The 19,971-nt window shown below is 44.9% G+C and overlaps 1 protein-coding gene across 1 annotated transcript in view; it reads right to left on the reverse strand.

The window, feature by feature from the left end:
* The window catches only part of spag17 (sperm associated antigen 17), a gene marked incomplete at both ends in the record, with an annotated part of 169,923 nt that overhangs the window by 2,057 nt on the left and 147,895 nt on the right, over nucleotides 1–19,971 (reverse strand). Inside the window, 4 exons of the mRNA XM_084332990.1 lie at nucleotides 3,773–3,833; nucleotides 4,202–4,380; nucleotides 7,071–7,192; nucleotides 14,331–14,442. Of these exons, the coding sequence (XP_084189116.1) occupies nucleotides 3,773–3,833; nucleotides 4,202–4,380; nucleotides 7,071–7,192; nucleotides 14,331–14,442 (474 nt within the window). The remainder of the gene's footprint in view (nucleotides 1–3,772; nucleotides 3,834–4,201; nucleotides 4,381–7,070; nucleotides 7,193–14,330; nucleotides 14,443–19,971) is intronic.

The following is a 19,971-nucleotide window of genomic DNA, read 5'->3' on the forward strand; positions in this document are numbered from 1 at the left end:
AATGCCTTCTGGACACACTAGCTTAATGTCGCACCTGGTGAGAGGGTTACAGCCCCCACCCCTCTCTATTCTCAGTGTCTCCTTCTCTCCCCCAGTGTCTCCTTCTCCCTCTCAGTGTCTCCTTCTCTCCCTCAGTGTCTCCTTCTCCCTCTCAGTGTCTCCTTCTCTCCCCCAGTGTCTCCTTCTCCCTCTCAGTGTCTCTTCTCTCCCTCAGTGTCTCTTCTCTCCCTCAGTGTCTCTTCTCTTCTCTCCCTCAGTGTCTCTTCTCTCCCTCAGTGTCTCTTCTCTCCCTCAGTGTCTCTTCTCTTCTCTCCCTCAGTGTCTCTTCTCTCCCTCAGTGTCTCTTCTCTCCCTCAGTGTCTCTTCTCTCCCTCAGTGTCTCCTTCTCTCCCTCAGTGTCTCTTCTCTCCTCAGTGTCTCCTTCTCTCCCTCAGTGTCTCTTCTCTCCCTCAGTGTCTCTTCTCTCCCTCAGTGTCTCCTTCTCTCCCTCAGTGTCTCTTCTCTCCCTCAGTGTCTCTTCTCTCCCTCAGTGTCTCTTCTCTTCTCTCCCTCAGTGTCTCTTCTCTCCCTCAGTGTCTCTTCTCTCCCTCAGTCTCTCTTCTCTCCCTCAGTGTCTCCTTCTCTCCCTCAGTGTCTCCTTCTCTCCCTCAGTGTCTCCTTCTCTCCTCAGTGTCTCTTCTCTCCCTCAGTGTCTCCTTCTCTCCCTCAGTGTCTCCTTCTCTCCTCAGTGTCTCTTCTCTCCCTCAGTGTCTCCTTCTCTCCCTCAGTGTCTCCTTCTCTCCCTCAGTGTCTCCTTCTCTCCTCAGTGTCTCTTCTCTCCCTCAGTGTCTCTTCTCTCCCTCAGTGTCTCCTTCTCTCCTCAGTGTCTCTTCTCTCCCTCAGTGTCTCCTTCTCTCCCTCAGTGTCTCCTTCTCTCCCTCAGTGTCTCCTTCTCTCCTCAGTGTCTCTTCTCTCCCTCAGTGTCTCTTCTCTCCTCAGTGTCTCTTCTCTCCCTCAGTCTCCTTCTCTCCCTCAGTCTCTCTTCTCTCCCTCAGTGTCTCTTCTCTCCCTCAGTGTCTCTTCTCTCCCTCAGTGTCTCCTTCTCTCCCTCAGTGTCTCCTTCTCTCCCTCAGTGTCTCCTTCTCTCCCTCAGTGTCTCCTTCTCTCCTCCAGTCTTTACGCTCTGATTAAAGAAGAGTGACTGGATGTAAAATCATGTGAAAATGGGTTTTTTACTCCCAGCTGTGCAGTTGGGTTCATACGGGTGATGCTTCTTCTTTATTTTTATAAAGAGTTGGATGTGTCTAGATGAATTGGAAATGGGGGCCCCTGATGGAAACAAGACTAACGACTTTCTCAGGTCTGCCTCCCCTTACCGATTGTGTTTTGAGCCGTACTATGTTGTACCCTTTCTGCAATCTGTTGGTTAAAGTTTTCATTCATTCATTCATGGAGTTGGTTGCATCCCGCCCTCTTGTCGTTCCCCTGGGCGTCTTGGGGATTCAATAAGATGGTCTAAATAGCCTATTATTGATGTGGATATGCCCAACGCACACATAGTGCTAACTCAGGATGTTCTGTTGGACATTAGGTAACTGACTGGCGCGCCTTGATTGCTTGGGGTTAAAACAGCGTTTTTATAAAGCAATCGGGATGGGGTTTTTTCCTCTTCCGACGCCCTGTGTGGTTGTCGACGGGTTCTCGTTCATATCAGGGGATGATAACGGAATGGATCTGAACATATGTGGAAGGGTCTCACGCCCTGGGGGTGGGCTGCCGGGCGCGGTTCGCACCGGAACGTCTGAGTGGCGCCTTCTTTTTATGTTTAAGATCAACACGCATATCTGCCCCTTCTCCTGGAGTTGGCATGTCGGCGTGGTTAGGGCACGGGACTGGTTCTGGTCGCGCTGGTCCGGATCAGTTGGACCCGTTGTCCGCCGGGGATGCAGATCTGCTGTTCTGGTACCCTGAGGGACTTGGGTTTTTTCAGGGGGAAAAATGCTAGGTCGGTCCGGGTGTCACAGGGTTGAGCGCTATGGAACCCTTGTTGGGTACATTGTATTCTACTCTGTCGTAATGGCTTACGGCCGTGCCAGCCTGTACGCGTCCGATCTCGTCGGATCTCGGCCGCCATGCAGGTTGGTCTTGGTTAGTACTTGGTTGGGTGACCTCCTGGGAATACCAAGTACGGTGCTGGGGCTGGTTTTCCATTCTTACGCTCTTCTCTTACGCATGGCGAAGAGGGGCCTGTTGGGGTGGTCTTGACCTCCTCGGGGGACCCTGTGCTCCCCGTATCACCGGGCCCGGTCCGAAGTAATGTTTTGTTGACCTGTAGGCCCGGGATAACCCTGTTGGAAACTGGAACACGGGCTGCGACAGCGCAGGTGTGTTTTGGGGTTTTTTCTTGAGGGGTTATGGGACCAACCACCGCATGGGGTAACACCTGGGTGGTTGGTTCTCTGGTGTATTGCTGCGGTGTCAACTCCCGGGTTAACCGGTTTGAGGGTGCCCCTGCACGTTCATGACGTCTGCCAATCGTGTCAGCCTTCTCTGCCTCGACCCCTCTGGGTGGGTTTTTTTTAGATGGAGCCTTGTTCATGCAACTACGCCAGCATACGCCCCTTCCGCCGGAGCGGCTGTGTTCAGCTGTCCTTTCTGGCGCCTGACTCGTCCGCAGTCTCCAGGCTAGGGTTAACAGCCTGTTGCCTGGTTTTCCTCGGTGCGCTGCCTGCTTCCGTTGGTTAACCTTTTTTGTGTGCTTACGGCCATGCTGACTGCCTGTTGCACGGTCAGTGTGCCAGGCAGTGTACTATCGGGGAGGACGGGGCCCGCTCGGCTGAGGGGCCTTTGTCCGAATACGCTGGCGATGTGGGGGGCGGGGCACTACGTGCCCACCTGGTGGGGTCTTGATGCTGGCATCATGGACTTCTCCGGGCCCCCGTTCCTGGGGGTCCAGTCCCTTTGGTGGGTCTGGGTCTTCCTTCGCGCTCCGCTGCTACGGCCTTGCCACGGGGTTGGGTTTGCCCTTAACCTCGTGATTCTGGGGGCAGTAACGAGGTTGTTTCCCTCCGTTCGTTCCCGGGTGGCATGCGGGTTGTGCGTGTGTGTAGTCGTGGGGTCAAGCCACGGTCTGCTCACCCTGTGCGTTGAGTTGCTTGAGTGCCTCTTCGCACGGTCGGGTCCGTCGCCCTCCCGGTAAACATCTAATAGGGGGGGTGCCCTCCATTAGGGGGGGTCGGGGGGGCTCGGCCCTCCCTGTTCTGTTGGTTGTGGGGGGCCTTCAGCGGGGTGTATTTGTCGGCCAGTGGCTCCGCTTGGCCTCCCTGTGTGCATGAGTGATGCCAAGCGGATCCCCTAATGATACAGAACGATAGGTTATGACTATAACCAAGTTCTGTTAATTAGGGGTGACGCTTGGCATCCGACGCCGCTGCAGCCCTTGACCTCACCTTGTGGTGAAAGCTTGGGTAGGAGGAGAGCAGGTGACCACACACCTGCTTATGAAGGTAAGCTGATGAGGGGTGTGGTCAGACTAATACTGGTATTAAAGGTACATTTGTGGAATTTATTCAGTGCGCGTGCACGTACGCGAGGGAGTGCATGAGTGATGCCAAGCGTCACCCCTAATTAACAGAACTTGGTTATAGTCATAACCTATCGTTTCCTGTGCTGTATAATAACCTTTTTCCTGTGATAAACATGTAATAAAACAACACCAAACACATACATACACATAAGACAACAACAGCTAAGATGCAACACAATAACAAAACACACACACACAGGAACTCACAGGCCCATGGTTGTAGAGGACTCTGAGGCCTGTAGCAGGAGGAGGTTGTTTGACAGTGAACCTGAGACACAACATATTAACACACACTGTTGTTTACACTCTGTAACCATAGGAACCAAATGGGGACATGTGTGCTTAGCTTATCAGCATGATCGACAACCAAGTCATCTTGTCCTGTGCCCCTGTGAATTTGATAGGCCACAATTTCCAAAAGCTGTTTTGTCAGTTGGGGGTCATAGGTCATGCTAGTGGAGGTCAGTGGGGGGTCATGGGTCATACTAGTGTAAGTCAGTGGGGGGTCATGCTAGTGGAGGTCAGTGGGGGGTCATGGTTATGCTAGTGGAGGTCAGTGGGGGGGGGGTCATGGGCGTCTGGACTGAATCTGATCAGCTTCTTAAAAAGTGTGGAATATCCCTGTAATTTCCTCACCTGCAGGTGTCGACGCCCACGTTCTTCATCACCACGGTGACAGAGTAGGAGGAGCCCCACCTGAGCGTCCTGAAGTCGACACTGGAGGGGAGGAGCTCGAAACCCCTGGTGACGGGGTTTGGACCAATGAGAGAAAGAGTTCGACACTTCCTCCTCACCGGCTCCTCTACCGACAGGAACTGATTGTTTAAAACAGAGAGGAAGAGAGAGTGAAGAGAGAGAGAGAGTAAAGAGAGAGAGAGAAAAGAGTAAAGAGAGAGAGAGTAAAGAGAGAGAGAGTAAAGAGAGAGAGTGAAGAGAGAGAGAGTAAAGAGAGAGAGAGTGAAGAGAGAGAGTGAAGAGAGAGCGAGAGTGAAGAGAGAGAAAAGAGAGTAAAGAGAGTGAAGAGAGAGAGAGAGTGAAGAGAGAGAGAAAAGAGAGAGTAAAGAGAGAGAGTAAGAGAGAGAGAGAAAATAGAGAGTAGAGAGAGAAAAGAGAGAGTAGAGAAAAAAGAGAGTAAAGAGAGATATAGAAAAGAGAGTAAAAAGAGAGAGAAAAGAGAGTAAAGAGAGAAAAGAGAATAAGAGAGAGAAAATAGAGAGAGTAAGAAAGAGAGAGTAAAGAGAGAGAGTAAGAGAGAGAAAATAGAGAGTAAAGAGAGAGAGAAAGAGAGAAAATAGAGAGTAAAGAGAGAGAGAAAGAGAGTAAAGAGAGAGAGAAATGAGAGAGTAGAGAGAGAAATGAGAGAGTAAAGAGAGAGAAAAGAGAGAGTAAAGAGAGTAGAGAGAGTGAAGCGAGAGAGAAAAGAGAGTAGAGGGAGAGAGATAAAAGAGAGAGAAAGGAGAGAGTAAAGAGAGAGAAAAGAGAGAGAGTAAGAGAGAGAGAGAAAATAGAGAGTAGAGAGAGAGAGAAAAGAGAGAGTAAAGATAGAGTAGAGAGAAAAGAGAGTAAAGAGAGATATAGAAAAGAGAGAGAAAAGAGAGTAGAGAGAGAAAAGAGAGTAAAGAGAGAGAGAAAATAGAGAGTAAAGAGAGAGAGAAAGAGAGATAGAGTAGAGAGAAAAGAGAGAGAAATGAGAGAGTAAAGAGAGAAAAAAGAGAGAGTAAAGAGAGAGAATAAAGAGAGAGTAAAGAGAGAGTAAAGATAGAGAGTAAGAGAGAAAAGAGAGAGTAAAGAGAGTAGAGAGAGTGAAGCGAGAGAAAAGAGAATAGAGGGAGAGAGATAAAAGAGAGAGAAAGGAGAGAGTAAAGAGAGAGAAAAGATAGAGTAAAGATAGGGAATAAAGAGAGATAGAGGGTAAAGAGAGAAAATAGAGTAAAGAGAGAGAGAGAAAATAGAGAGTAAAGAGAGAGTAAATAGAGCGAAAAGAGAGCGTAAAGAGAGAGTAAAGAGAGAGAAACGAGAGTAAAGAGAGAGAGAGAAATGAGAGAAGAGACAGAGAGTACAGGGAGAGAGAGAAGAGAGTAAAGAGAGAGTAAGAGCGAAAAGAGAGTAAAGAGAGAGAGAAAAGAAAGAGAGTAAAGAGAGAGAGAAAAGAGAGAGTAAAGAGAGAGAGAGAGAAAAGAGAGAGAGTAAAGAGAGAGAAATGAGAGAGTAAAGAGAGGGAATAAAGAGAGTAAATAGAGAGAAAAGAGAGATTAGAGAGAGAAAAGGGAGAGAGTAAAGAGAGAGAAAAGAGAGAGTAAAGAGAGTAAAGCGAGAGAGAAAAGAGAGTAAAGAGAGGGAATAAAGAGAGAGTAAGAGAGAGAAAAGAGGGAATAAAGAGAGTAAAGAGAGAGAGAGTAAAAAGAGAGTAAAGAGAGAGAGAAAATAGAGAGTAGAGAGAGAGAGAGTAAGAGAGAGAATAAAGAGAGTAAGAGAGAGATAAAAGTGAGTAGAGAGTAAAGAGAGAGAAAAGAGAGAGTAAAGAGAGAGAGTAAAGAGAGAGAAAAGAGAGTAAAGAGAGAGAGTAGAGAGAAAAGAGAGTAAATAGAGAGAGAGAGTAAAGGGAGAATAAAGAGAGAATAAAGAGAGAGAAAAGAGGGAAAGTGAAAAGAGAAAATAATGAAAAAGAGAGAGTAAAGAGAGAATAGAGAGTAAAACAAGATTTGGCACATAATCTCGCACAGTTTTGCACACATTAATTTAGTTTGACAGTTATTGAGAGTAAATTAGTTAGTATATGGCCACCAGTGATGTCATCGCGGACATTGAATCCTTGTGTTGTGTTAATTACAGCTCCATGAAATGACAAGGTAGTAAGGTATTGCTATCAGACTGTGTTTGTACTGGGCAGCTCCTAGTGGTCAACAGTGTCAGACTGTGGTTGTACTGGGCAGCTCCTAGTGGTCAACAGTGTCAGACTGTGGTTGTACTGGGCAGCTCCTAGTGGTCAACAGTGTCAGACTGTGGTTGTACTGGGCAGCTCCTAGTGGTCAACAGTATCAGACTGTGTTTGTACTGGGCAGCTCCTAGTGGTCAACAGTGTCAGACTGTGGTTGTACTGGGCAGCTCCTAGTGGTCAACAGTGTCAGGCTGTGTTTGTACTGGGCAGCTCCTAGTGGTCAACAGTGTCAGACTGTGGTTGTACTGGGCAGCTCCTAGTGGTCAACAGTGTCAGGCTGTGGTTGTACTGGGAGTTCCTAGTGGTCAACAGTGTCAGACTGTGGTTGCACTGGGCAGCTCCTAGTGGTCAACAGTGTCAGACTGTGGTTGTACTGGGCAGCTCCTAGTGGTCAACAGTGTCAGACTGTGGTTGTACTGGGCAGCTCCTAGTGGTCAACAGTGTCAGACTGTGGTTGTACTGGGCAGCTCCTAGTGGTCAACAGTGTCAGACTGTGGTTGTACTGGGCAGCTCCTAGTGGTCAACAGTGTCAGACTGTGGTTGTACTGGGCAGCTCCTATACTGTACCTGGTGGTTAGGTGTACTGTGTGGTTTAGAGCTCAGTATAGAGGTTGGTAGTTTGATTCCAGTCTTCCTGGGGTTCCCCCTCACATCCAGCTGAACAGAATACCATCTGAGACTACTGTGACCTTGTGGACGGACACACACACACACACGCACACGCACACACACGCACACGCACACACACACACACAGCTAGAGTCAGCTCCAGTCTGTTGAATAAGGTCATTGAAGTGCTCAGATCAGTATTCCTACTCTGGAGATCTGTGTGAATGTGGCCCAGTGTTTTTCTAGGCCGTCGCACAGCTGTTGCTAAAAACAGGAATCAGGCTATTTCCTACTCAAATGTCACACAGCAGCAGCTCAGCTACAATGTTGAATATACTGTGCAATGACAGTGTGCTCATTTTATAAAGGTCCTATAAAGGTTATGGGGTCAGGGGTCAAATACGTGAGCTTTTTGAGGCTGTAATCTGTTATTAAGGCTCTGATACAGGATTACTTGATTGTATGTCCTACTTTGTCTAACCTTAGCTTCACTGTTTAGAAACCTAACCCTAACCTTAACTCTACTGTTTAGAAACCTAACCCTTAACCTCACTGGAGACATCACACCTAATCCTAACCTAACATAGAGATCACTCACTGAAACACAGCAAACACTTGGTGGTTGATATCCAAAACTAACTCACAGGGAGGTCCTGGCACAGCTGTGGTGAGTTTCCCTCTCACATTTACCAACCTGGCAGAGAATATTATATCCTGACAGAGAATGTACATATATCCTGATAGAGAATGTACATATATCCTGACAGAGAATGTGCATATATCCTGACAGAGAATGTGCATATATCCTGACAGAACATTTACATATATCCTGACAGAGAATGTACATATTGTGGCAGATACCACCCCCCATCCGATGGCTATGTGAAGGATGGGCGATACTACTGCCACGGGAGGAATGGAAGCAATTAGGTAGCTGATTAGGACTGATAGAACACACCTGTGCACCATTAGATCACCCACATCCCACACACACACCCCCACACACACCAGACACACATACCATAAAACACTAGGACAGATAGAGTATTGTTGAGAGGAGGTGAGGTTGGAGCGGAGTACGTAGAGAAAGAGATTGTTGGTAACAGAGTTTTGTGAGGTGAGAGGTAGTGAGAGGAGAGGTGAAGGCGAGAAGGTGTTCATTGTGTACTGGACCCTAGACTGGCTGAGAAACCCCCTTGTGTACTGACCCTGGACCGGAAGGGTATTTGTTGTGAAGGGCCAGATTAAACTGAGAATCTACCTTTATTGTTTGATATACTTTGTATATTATTTATATATATACACGGAATATCCCTTTACCTGCGTTCAAACCAGAGTAATATTCGCTCTCCTATTGGACAGCGCCCCCAGGCGCCAGCGCGCAAGCCCCCAACGGCAGGTTCAAAGACAAGTGCAGGCATGTCGGAACATGCCCGGAGTCAGCGTAGTGATACCAGACAAGGACTGAGGTTGGGACTAGATATTCACTTAAGTATAAATACAGCGCAAGGTGCGCACACCATGCTTAGCTTAGCTTCGTGTCTTCGTTCAGTACCTTACCCACCTTCACCACGAGTCAACGTGCAGTGAAGTGAGCAACCTTGCGTCTAACAGAGCATTGAGAACCGCGTGCGAATAGAATGGTAAAAGTGTCAGAGTTTAATGAAGTAACGTTGAGTTCGACTTAATCTAATGTGAAGTGAATAGTCGTTCATTTATTGTATATCGTGCGGCCACAGTTCGTTCGTGTGTAGCATTACCCAGCGGTTCGTCGTGTCTTTAGCTAGTGTACTTAACCAGGGTGTGTGGCCTAAATACGTCGCCCACACCCGAGGAGTCCTAGGCGGAGAACCGTTGGACATGTACACCGGAGAATCGGCGTCGGCGATTGCAGAACCATTACTGGTTGGATTATAGTGATTTGGAACGTGGTACCCGGAGAAGAGCATCGTTGATTTCCACTATCGTTTGGGATTCAACCTCGTGAGGATTACAACTCGGGCCGGCCTCGTGGACGGAGGCTGGCTAGCTGTCATCAATGCTGTCGAGCATTTGGATTACAATTATTACTTTGCTGCTGATCAAGGGATTTACAAGGACCGACTCCTGTACCTGGAGTCTCTTTATTCCTCATTGAATCAGACGGAGTACCCGAACATTCCTCTACCCTCCAGGCCTTACACCCCCGGAGGGAACCCATTGTCTCCAGTCGGTACCAGTGTTGCCCTATCTAGTTGCTACTATACGACAGGTGGTGTCAACTTAGACCCATCGTAGGATTCCTGCTATTCTTAGTGACTCATGCTATTGACTGACTTTACGTATATTCTTCGCCATACAAGCGCGACCCTAATTCTCATTCTGTAACCTAACGTTGCCTAATAATAATAAATTACCCTCAAATACTATTTCTTTGTCAATGCCGTGTTATTGTGGGTGTTCACCATCTATATTTGATGTACTGTCTGGCCAGTAATTAAAGTACATAACTAGCAGTGGTTTAATCTATCACAATCTTTAATACAGTCAGGGTTTTGTAACCCCTCAGTTACAGTATTGAACAATCTGTTTTTGTGTTTTGGACATTGGACTGTATTACGACCATTCTATTTGCCCATCGGACTATATTCTGCCTTAATCAATCAATATTCTTATTGATTGAAATTGCACTTGTGTGGACAGTTGAATTTGTTTGTTTGACGAGTCTGAACACCACCAGGCTCCTCACAATATATCCTGACAGAGGATGTACATTATATCCTGGGAACTGTGCAAAATCACAGTTTTTCCCACATTTACCATAACATGTACAAGTGTTTACCATAGAATGTAAATTGATAGAACAAACATTCAGGTCCTATTCCAATTGGCCTATTTTAATTTTATTAGACAGGGGGTGGGACAAACCAGCAGTTTGAGGTGTGGGATTGGAGGGTCTGGCCACAGGCATCGCATCGCTTTCTGATGCATGAGAGGGTGTGGGGTTCAGGGGTCGCTGGGCTGCAGAAAGCATGCACATACATGCAGACAGACACACACACAAACACACAAATACACACACACACCATGTAGTTACATTCTATGGTCATCAACACCTTTTTATGCAATACAATATTTATTTACTGAACATGATTTGAAGATGTGTCATCTCTCAGCACACACCTAAAGGCCCTCCCATAGTCGAGCAGACTGTACAGGTCCGCGCGGCTCTTTGAGCTTTGATCTCAGCGGACAGCAGACCCACAGGTGCGAAGCTACTATTTTCTGACGCGCGGACATCCGCGCCGCTGACTTGGTGTCACACAAAACGCTGCTCTGCGTTTTGGTTGACATCGAACTGCATTTAATGTGACGCCGATCTGCATTTTACTCTGACCACTCGCCCTGTGCCAAGAGAGATGTTTGAATGGCTTTTCTAAATGAAGTGTGTAAAATTGCCAGTTTTATTTCGAAATATTGGAAACGGAGATAACATAGAATGTTATCTCCGTTTCCAATATTTTGAAATAAAACGGGTGCTTTTATTTCATGCAATGCGTGTCTTTTCAGCACCACGCGCTGTCCACCTCAAGCCTATACGGTACATTGCATCTCGCTGCCTATATACCTGTTATTCAAGTGCGTAAAACTGCCCGTTTTATTATCGAAATATTGGAAACGGAGATAACATACTCTTTATTTTGACATCGGATGACGACGACATGACAGAAGTTGAATAGCGTGGGGACAATTGTGTAAACTGGCGCGTGACATCTAGGAAATTGGTCCACGGAGGTCCGCTCGACTATGAAGGCTCAAAGAGTCCGCGCGGACCTCCGCGGAGTCTGCTCTGTGTACAGTCTGCTGGACTATGGGAGCGCCTTAAGGATGTGTTGGAAAATGACGATACATACATTGCTATTGACACAATATAAACATAACTTTTCCCACATATTTTTGTGTGATTATTCGGGGGGAAGAAAACCAGTATATTACACACGTCTTCTTAGAGTGTACAAATTAGCTCCACAAAAAAAAACTAGCATTCCATTTATTGTAACAGAGGTTGTAAATGGTCAATGGACTGCATTCAGCTTTTATCCAAAGCGCTTTACAACTTATGCCTCACATTCACCCATTCACTCACACATTCACACACCAAGTCAACCATGCGAGGTGCCAACCTGCTCATCTGGAGCAGTTAGGGGTTAAGTGTCTTGTTCAAGGACACTTTGACACACTACCGGGAGGAGCCGGAATCTAACCGGGAGCCTTCCGATTACCAGGCGACCGCTCTACATCCAGATATTTTATTTTATTTTATTTTATTGATGGATTAAAAACACACAACAAGGATCCAAAGGATAATATGAGAGAGTAAAACCCTTATTTCCGTCATGGTCCCAGGGCTGTTAGGCCACAACAAAAACACGACAATAACACAAAACACATAAAACATTAGAAGACTAACCTATAGATAAAATTGTATACCCCACAATTACTAAAAACTGATTGGAAACCCATTCAAACTATAGGGGGCTATTCCTCTATTCTGTCCATGAGCCACTTCCTGACGCTTCTCTTGAAGCTGTGGAGGCTCGAGCTCTGCTTGATGGGGATAGGCAGCTTGTTCCAATCCTGGGCTCCAGAGAAAGTAAGGGAGCACTGGCCCAGTTTGGATCGGAAAGAAGCAGGCTTCAGGTTTGCTATGCTTGCTCTAGTTCTGTGGTTGTGGGATTCGTTGACCGGGGTGAAGTAGTTCTGGAGGTATCTAGGGGACCTTTGGTTTATAATATTGTGCACTATGTTCAGGCTGAGCTGGGTAACTCTGGCCTCCACAGGAAGCCAGTTTAGCTCCTGAAAGTGACTCCTCCCTATGTGGGTGCAAGGGCCAAGACCCATTACTACCCTTACCAGCTTATTTTGGGAAACCTGAAGCTTTTTTATGGTCACTGTCAGGCCCTCGAACCAAGACACGCTACCACAATCAAAGTGGCAGAGTACTAGGCTATTTGCTAGTAGCCTGAGGCTATCTCTGCCAAGGAGGTTGGCTTTCCTAGCTAGGTACCTGGTGCAGGCGTTGACTTTGCCCAGTACTTGGGAGGCCATAGCCTCCCCATCTAGGCTCCTGTCTATCATACAGCCTAGATACTTCGCTTTTCTTTTGCTGTTTTAGAGTTACAGCTCCTAACTGGATGTTAAACTCCTGTGCTTTCCTGAGCTTGGGCTTGGAGCCCAATAGTACTGCCTCTGTCTTACCTAGGTGAAGAGAAAGCCTGCTGTCCGAAAGCCAACCGCTGACCCCTGCAAGTTCTTCTTCTAGCATCTGTTCTAGTGTGTTCTGATCCTCGTGTGAGACTAGCAGGGCTGAGTCGTCTGCAAATAAAAACAAGTTACATGAGCATGCTGCTGACATGTCATTTATGTACAGTAAAAAAAAGAGCGGTCCTAGCACGCTTCCTTGTGGGACCCCACATACCACTGACCTCAACCCGCTGCACCCTATCAGAAAGGTAGGAAGAGAACCATCTGACCACTGTCTCAGACATACCCAAGGCTTGGAGAGCAGTAGGTCATGGTTCACTGTGTCGAAAGCCTTCTGTAGGTCTAGAAGAACTAGCCCACACAGCTTACCTGAATCTATCTCCCTCCTGATACTGTCTGTAAGATAAAGAAGACATGTTTCAGTAGAGTAGGACTTCCTAAAGCCGGATTGGAGATCGTACAGGAGGTCATGGCTGCTTGCATATTCCTGGACTTGTTCATGGACTGTCTTCTCTAGGACTTTGGATAACACACCTAAAATTGAGACTGGTCAGAGAGAGAGAGACTGGCGCCCGTGAGGTGTGAACAAAGTGTCAAGTAGGGCCGGGCAATTAATCGAAAAAAAAAATCGCGATCTCGATTCATAGACTTATGCAATCTCATTTCTAAGTTATGACGATTTTTTAAAATATTTTTATTTATTTTTTTAACTTTTTACTTTACTTTTTAAATGATTTTATTGAAAAAATAAGAATCGTGAGATAATCGTGATCTCAATTCTTAGAGAGAAAAATCGTGATTCACATTTTAGCAAGAATCGCCCAGCCCTAAGGAACTGTGTCTCAGTGTGCAGTTAATTTACTGTTTTTTTTGTGTGAAGATCTTCAGTTTTGCAGGATTTCTGGAGAAAGCATGGCACTTGAGACACAACACACTATATGCTATATAATTGTATATGAATTCCTGTTGTTTCTTTGTTTACATACATTGCTTACAGCTTGTTATATGACGTTTTATTGTGTTTTATTTTTTTTGTGGCCATCTTGGTCTATATAACTTATTGTCATTGTCAAGTATACTATTATATACTTATTGTTTATGTGTCTTGTAAGCCCATATGGGCTGGGCATACACCTGTAAGACACGAAAATAAAAAACATCAAAACATCATCAATCAATCATCTACTGGTGTCTCGCTCTGAGGACAGCCTCTCTGTCTCAGTGTGTAGTTAATTTACTGGTGTCTCGCTCTGAGGACAGCCTCTCTGTCTCAGTGTGCAGTTAATTTACTGGTGTCTCGCTCTGAGGACAGCCTCTCTGTCTCAGTGTGCAGTTAATTTACTGGTGTCTCACTCTGAGGACAGCCTCTGTCTCAGTGTGCAGTTAATTTACTGGTGTCTCGCTCTGAGGACAGCCTCTCTGTCTCAGTGTGCAGTTAATTTACTGGTGTCTCGCTCTGAGGACAGCCTCTCTGTCTCAGTGTGCAGTTAATTTACTGGTGTCTCACTCTGAGGACAGCCTCTCTGTGTCTCAGTGTGCAGTTAATTTACTGGTGTCTCGCTCTGAGGACAGCCTTTCTGTCTCAGTGTGCAGTTAATTTACTGGTGTCTCGCTCTGAGGACAGCCTCTCTGTCTCAGTGTGCAGTTAATTTACTGGTGTCTCGCTCTGAGGACAGCCTCTCTGTGTCTCAGTGTGCAGTTAATTTACTGGTGTCTCGCTCTGAGGACAGCCTCTCTGTCTCAGTGTGCAGTTAATTTACTGGTGTCTCGCTCTGAGGACAGCCTCTCTGTGTCTCAGTGTGCAGTTAATTTACTGGTGTCTCGCTCTGAGGACAGCCTCTCTGTGTCTCAGTGTGCAGTTAATTTACTGGTGTCTCGCTCTGAGGACAGCCTCTCTGTCTCAGTGTGCAGTTAATTTACTGGTGTCTCGCTCTGAGGACAGCCTCTCTGTGTCTCAGTGTGCAGTTAATTTACTGGTGTCTCGTGGGGCGTCTCTGAGGACAGCCTCTCTGTCGGCTCTCTTGGGGAACGGAGGCAGATCGGAGGACAGGCTTCTCATATCTGGAGCCTGGTAGGACAGCAGAATCTGGGAAACATAAAGCACAGCAGGGTTGGGAAATAGAGGCTTTGTACAGAATGTTTGTGTAGTTCTCTTTCTTCCAACATGGCTGCCTGTGAAAAAACTACCACATTTCTGTACAGTGGTAGAGCAGGTAAACTATTGGAAAACCATGATGTCACATGATAAAACTATAGGAAATAGAAATAGATGCATTTGTTAGAGAAAACGAATTTCAATAATCAATGCCTTATTCTATGCGCACTGCCAGCCAGCCTTTATGCAATGGAGAGATACACTTTACATTTTGACGGAGAGAAGTTAATCTCCCGATTCAGATACAATTGAACACAAACGGTGCCAAAGATATTTAATGTTTCTCTGCATATTTTCACACCGCCAACAAAGTACTGGGTCCATGTCCGTTGTCTCTTCATGGGAATGGATTTGGTGCCAGCTGTCATTTGTGCCTGTCTCCGTCATCGGAACTTGAGACTGAAAGTACTTAGCCACTCCCCTCCGTAGTTTTTTCACATAGCATGGAAAATAATACAGCCGGAATATCTAACAATAATTAACATATTTACAAGTCGGATTAAGTTTTGTAAATAAGGAGACAGATTGCCAATATCAAAATTTTCGGCCTATTTTCTGAGGAATCGTAAGCTCCTTAACACTTTCAGTGCCAATCACGTAAAAAGTCGGATTATCTCGCCAATGGTTGAGTGCCAAAACCCGAGAAAAGTCGGGTTTTTGATAGTTTATCGTTTTTTCTTTTATTCTATTTTAATATTCTATTACTCATTCTGAGACCTCGAGAGTGCAATGCAGGCCGAATCCTGCTAGGTGGCAGTATCGCCTACCCTTTGAAACCTTATTTCACACTGTGTGTTACATTGTACAGTATATGGTCTGGGCGGAGAAATGGTACCCGGGCAAGTGAAAGGCTTCATTCGAGCCACTTGGAACGCCTCCAGCACACTTGATGCATAGTTTGTCCCATATCATGTCAGGGACCCGATGAACATCAATACTCAGACAATTGGAATATTCATTTTGGAATACCTCCTAGCAAAGGTAAGGACTATATGACATCAATCCTACTTTGATCCTACAATGATTTCACATCGATCGCAACGATCATGTCACGTACTCCAGAACGTATGCCGTTGCTGATGATCAGAGCATCACAAAACACCCCCCCCCCCCCTTTGATGCCTTCATGATGAAACATAATACCTATTATATACCTTTGATTTGGAAATAGTATCGTGTCCAAGCGAGCAATGCGAACGACTTTCGCAAAATGCACATAGCGCTCCATAACTCAGCTTCCAGGAATTAGCCAGGAAACTATACAATATTCACCACGGGATAACACGCGAACGTATACATGAAGAAATTTACCATTTTTTACATGTTGGACAAGAGATAGTGACTGTAAAATGAGCCATAGTATTGTCTCCATAGCTATAATATAGAATATAGATATAGCTCTGCAAACATCGTGATGCACAGTGAAAATGCCTATCTTTTAAAGCGTGGCCCATTGACAGCAGGGATGGGGATACGCGCTGGCACTGAATGAGTTAACAAGGCGGGTTAGACGTGCCGAGTCACATACTGGTATGAGAAGTGTTATATATATATATATACTGGTATGAGAAGTGTTATATATATATACTGGTATGAGAAGTGTTATATATATATATACTGGTATGAGAAGTGTTATATATATATATATACTGGTATGAGAAGTGTTATATATATATACTGGTATGAGAAGTGTTATATATATATATACTGGTATGAGAAGTGTTATATATATATACTGGTATGAGAAGTGTTTATATATATATACTGGTATGAGAAGTGTTATATATATATATATATACTGGTATGAGAAGTGTTATATATATATATATATATACTGGTATGAGAAGTGTTATATATATATATACTGGTATGAGAAGTGTTATATATATATATACTGGTATGAGAAGTGTTATATATATATACTGGTATGAGAAGTGTTATATATATATATATACTGGTATGAGAAGTGTTATATATATATATACTGGTATGAGAAGTGTTTATATATATACTGGTATGAGAAGTGTTATATATATATATACTGGTATGAGAAGTGTTATATATATATATACTGGTATGAGAAGTGTTATATATATATATATACTGGTATGAGAAGTGTTATATATATATATACTGGTATGAGAAGTGTTATATATATATACTGGTATGAGAAGTGTTATATATATATATACTGGTATGAGAAGTGTTATATATATATATACTGGTATGAGAAGTGTTTATATATATACTGGTATGAGAAGTGTTATATATATATATACTGGTATGAGAAGTGTTATATATATATATACTGGTATGAGAAGTGTTATATATATATATACTGGTATGAGAAGTGTTATATATATATATATACTGGTATGAGAAGTGTTATATATATATATACTGGTATGAGAAGTGTTATATATATATACTGGTATGAGAAGTGTTATATATATATACTGGTATGAGAAGTGTTATATATATATATACTGGTATGAGAAGTGTTATATATATATACTGGTATGAGAAGTGTTATATATATATATACTGGTATGAGAAGTGTTATATATATATACTGGTATGAGAAGTGTTATATATATATATACTGGTATGAGAAGTGTTATATATATATATACTGGTATGAGAAGTGTTATATATATATACTGGTATGAGAAGTGTTATATATATATATACTGGTATGAGAAGTGTTATATATATATATATACTGGTATGAGAAGTGTTTATATGCTCTGTTGTATGTTAAATACCCTGTTGTATATTTATATGTCCGTTTTATTTTATAATTTTTTGCTGTTAAGCCTTAAGGTCCCCCTATAGGGGAATTTTCTTTTCTTTATCATAAATCGATCAATAGAGACCGTATTAGATCCCCAATTATCATATCATGGGGTATCATTGGAAAGCCACACTCATTGGCTACAACCCTGTGCAAAGATTTTCGAGATCGCCAAATGATTGACGGAGCTAGAGCCCCGGGAGTCGGGGGTGGTAATGTGTACTTTTGCATACTTTGGGGCACGCCTCACATATCGGCATGTAACTCGAGAACCGCTGAACGGATTTTGTCACCTGAAAGGGCAATCGACAGGCAACAAATATGGCTTTAATTCTATCTATATACTGTATTAAAAGAAATGCACACCCGAGCCACTAGAGGTCGGCAAAGGATCGTCCACATGTGGGCCCTTGGATGTTAAGAGGTCAATGTTTTTAAATATTTTTTTTTGTAGCCAAGAGTAAAGACCATAACCCTATCAAAAACAGTAGTTGTTGTGAAGGATCAGATTAAACCGAATATGTATATTTATTTATATATATATATTTAATTGTATTTGTATATCGTTTGATATCCCCTGTATATTCCTTGTACAATATGCATTGAATATCCCCGTTTCTACTAAACAGCCCATAATAGTTTCATTCTACCATTGGACTAGAACCTGGCGCCAGGTTGCCATACCCCTAGGTTCAAGTTCAATCGTGCCGCCTAACATGTCGAGGCAGCCCCCGGTTCCGCGCAGTAATATGCCGGGCGAAATACGTGTGGTACTATTTGTTCATAGCGCATATATATATGACGCTCGTAAAGTAGAACTTCCTTTTAGTCCAGTTCTTTACCCTCTAACAGAGTGACAGACGCAAAAGCCTCCCCACGAAGCACGTGCGGTGTAGTAGGGCCTACTTGGCCCAGAATAGGCATTGAGATATCGTGTAGATTAATAGTTGAATGGTCATAGTTTGGCACCATACCGTCGAGTTGGACGTATTCTATTAAGCTAATAATAGTCTATTTATGTATGGTGCATCGTTCGGTTCGAGTTCTGCAGTTATCAGTACCCCCATCGTTCCTGACGTTATCTGGACGCTTATCCAGGCTGGTCAGACCCCTAGTGGTGATTGCATCCGAGGAGCTCCGGGTCAAGAGCGACTGGACCTGTATATTGGATCACTCTACCCGACGACGGCGAGCCTTCCACGGCTCTTGGATTATGCTTTATGTGCTTTGATTATTCCATGGATAAAGGCCAACACTGTCGAGTGTTGGAATTACCCCCCGGAGAGGACTACAGGTGAGGCGGCGCTCTACACGTGAGGTCGCACCACGTCTCTCCGTTGTGGACCGGCAGATACCGTTCCACAGAGGGTCCAGCTGTGTTCGTCTGCGGCCCGAAGTTCTGTGGGCACTGGGTCTAAGACTTTGGATTCTCCCAAGACACCGTCGGCCAGATGGGATACCGCCAGCGACTTCTCTAACCCCCCCCTCCTACTGTCTTACAACCAGCGGGACCCCCCCCCCCCTTAGTGTATCCAGCTATAATTATTTAAGTACTATCGCTATCGTTTCCTAAATATTCCAGGTTGTATACTTACTCCCTGCGCAACCAGAGATTGGACATTCAATGTTGATTTACCTACGAATACTCATTTGCCATAAAAGTGCATACTTAACATTTCAAATCATAAATGTAATTAAGTGAATATTGTGTACACCCTTTGCTGTATTAAATATTCGATTTGGTCCATTTGTGTTGGTTCGTTTCATCAGGTGGGAAAGTGTTCATCATACTTATATCTTGTACTGGGTGGCCAGAAGTTAAAGTACATGAGGTAGTGGTATTAAATATCATATCTAACAATACAGTCAGGGAATTGTACCCCTCAGCTACAATTGGTCCTTCGAACCGGATGGTAACTAGTGTAATATTAATATAGTGTTATTAATATCGAAATGGCCTATGATGAACACTCCACGAAACGATCCTCCTAACCTAGAACGCCCGCGGCGCAGACGACAGACACCTCAGTACTTAGAGGCTTACACTGTCAGTCAACTACCTAGCCTTCGACAAACGGTAAACGTAGTAAAAGTAGAAAGTAAAATTATGTCTGACCTTAACGACCAGGTTTCCCCGACCACAGAGGCCCTAGTAGGTCCTAATGTAACTGACCAAGCCCACGGTGGAGACCAGGAGGGAATTGACATGCCTTTACCCCCCGCCACTACTAAAGAAGTAGTCCCTGACACGCCCCGGGAGGAAGACAACCCTACAGAGAGAGAACTCTGCACGGAAGAAGAAGAGGAGAGCGCCGAGGAACTAGAGCTCCAGGACTCCCCAACGAGTACCCCCAGGAGCGGTTCACGCAGGAGCGGCTCACCTCCACTACCGCCTTCCCCCAGCGAAGCGGAGAGGATACTACAACAGGCGTTCCTCGTCAGCCTGACAGCCTCTACCGAACGCGATCGGCTCCAAGCACAGACGCTTAGCGAGCGCGAACGTCTCCAAGCCCAGGCGACCAGCGAGCGCGAACACCTCCAAGCACAGCAACGGAGCGAAGAACAGCGCACAAGTCTGGAGATGAGACGCTTCCAGATGGAAGAGAATATGGCAAGAGACCGCGCCGACGCCCAGCGCACCGCTGCCGGTGCCCAAAGAGACGCAG

The sequence above is a fragment of the Notolepis coatsorum genome (assembly GCF_963971535.1).
Source record: "Notolepis coatsorum genome assembly, chromosome: 1".
Taxonomy (NCBI): Eukaryota; Metazoa; Chordata; class Actinopteri; order Aulopiformes; family Paralepididae; genus Notolepis; species Notolepis coatsorum.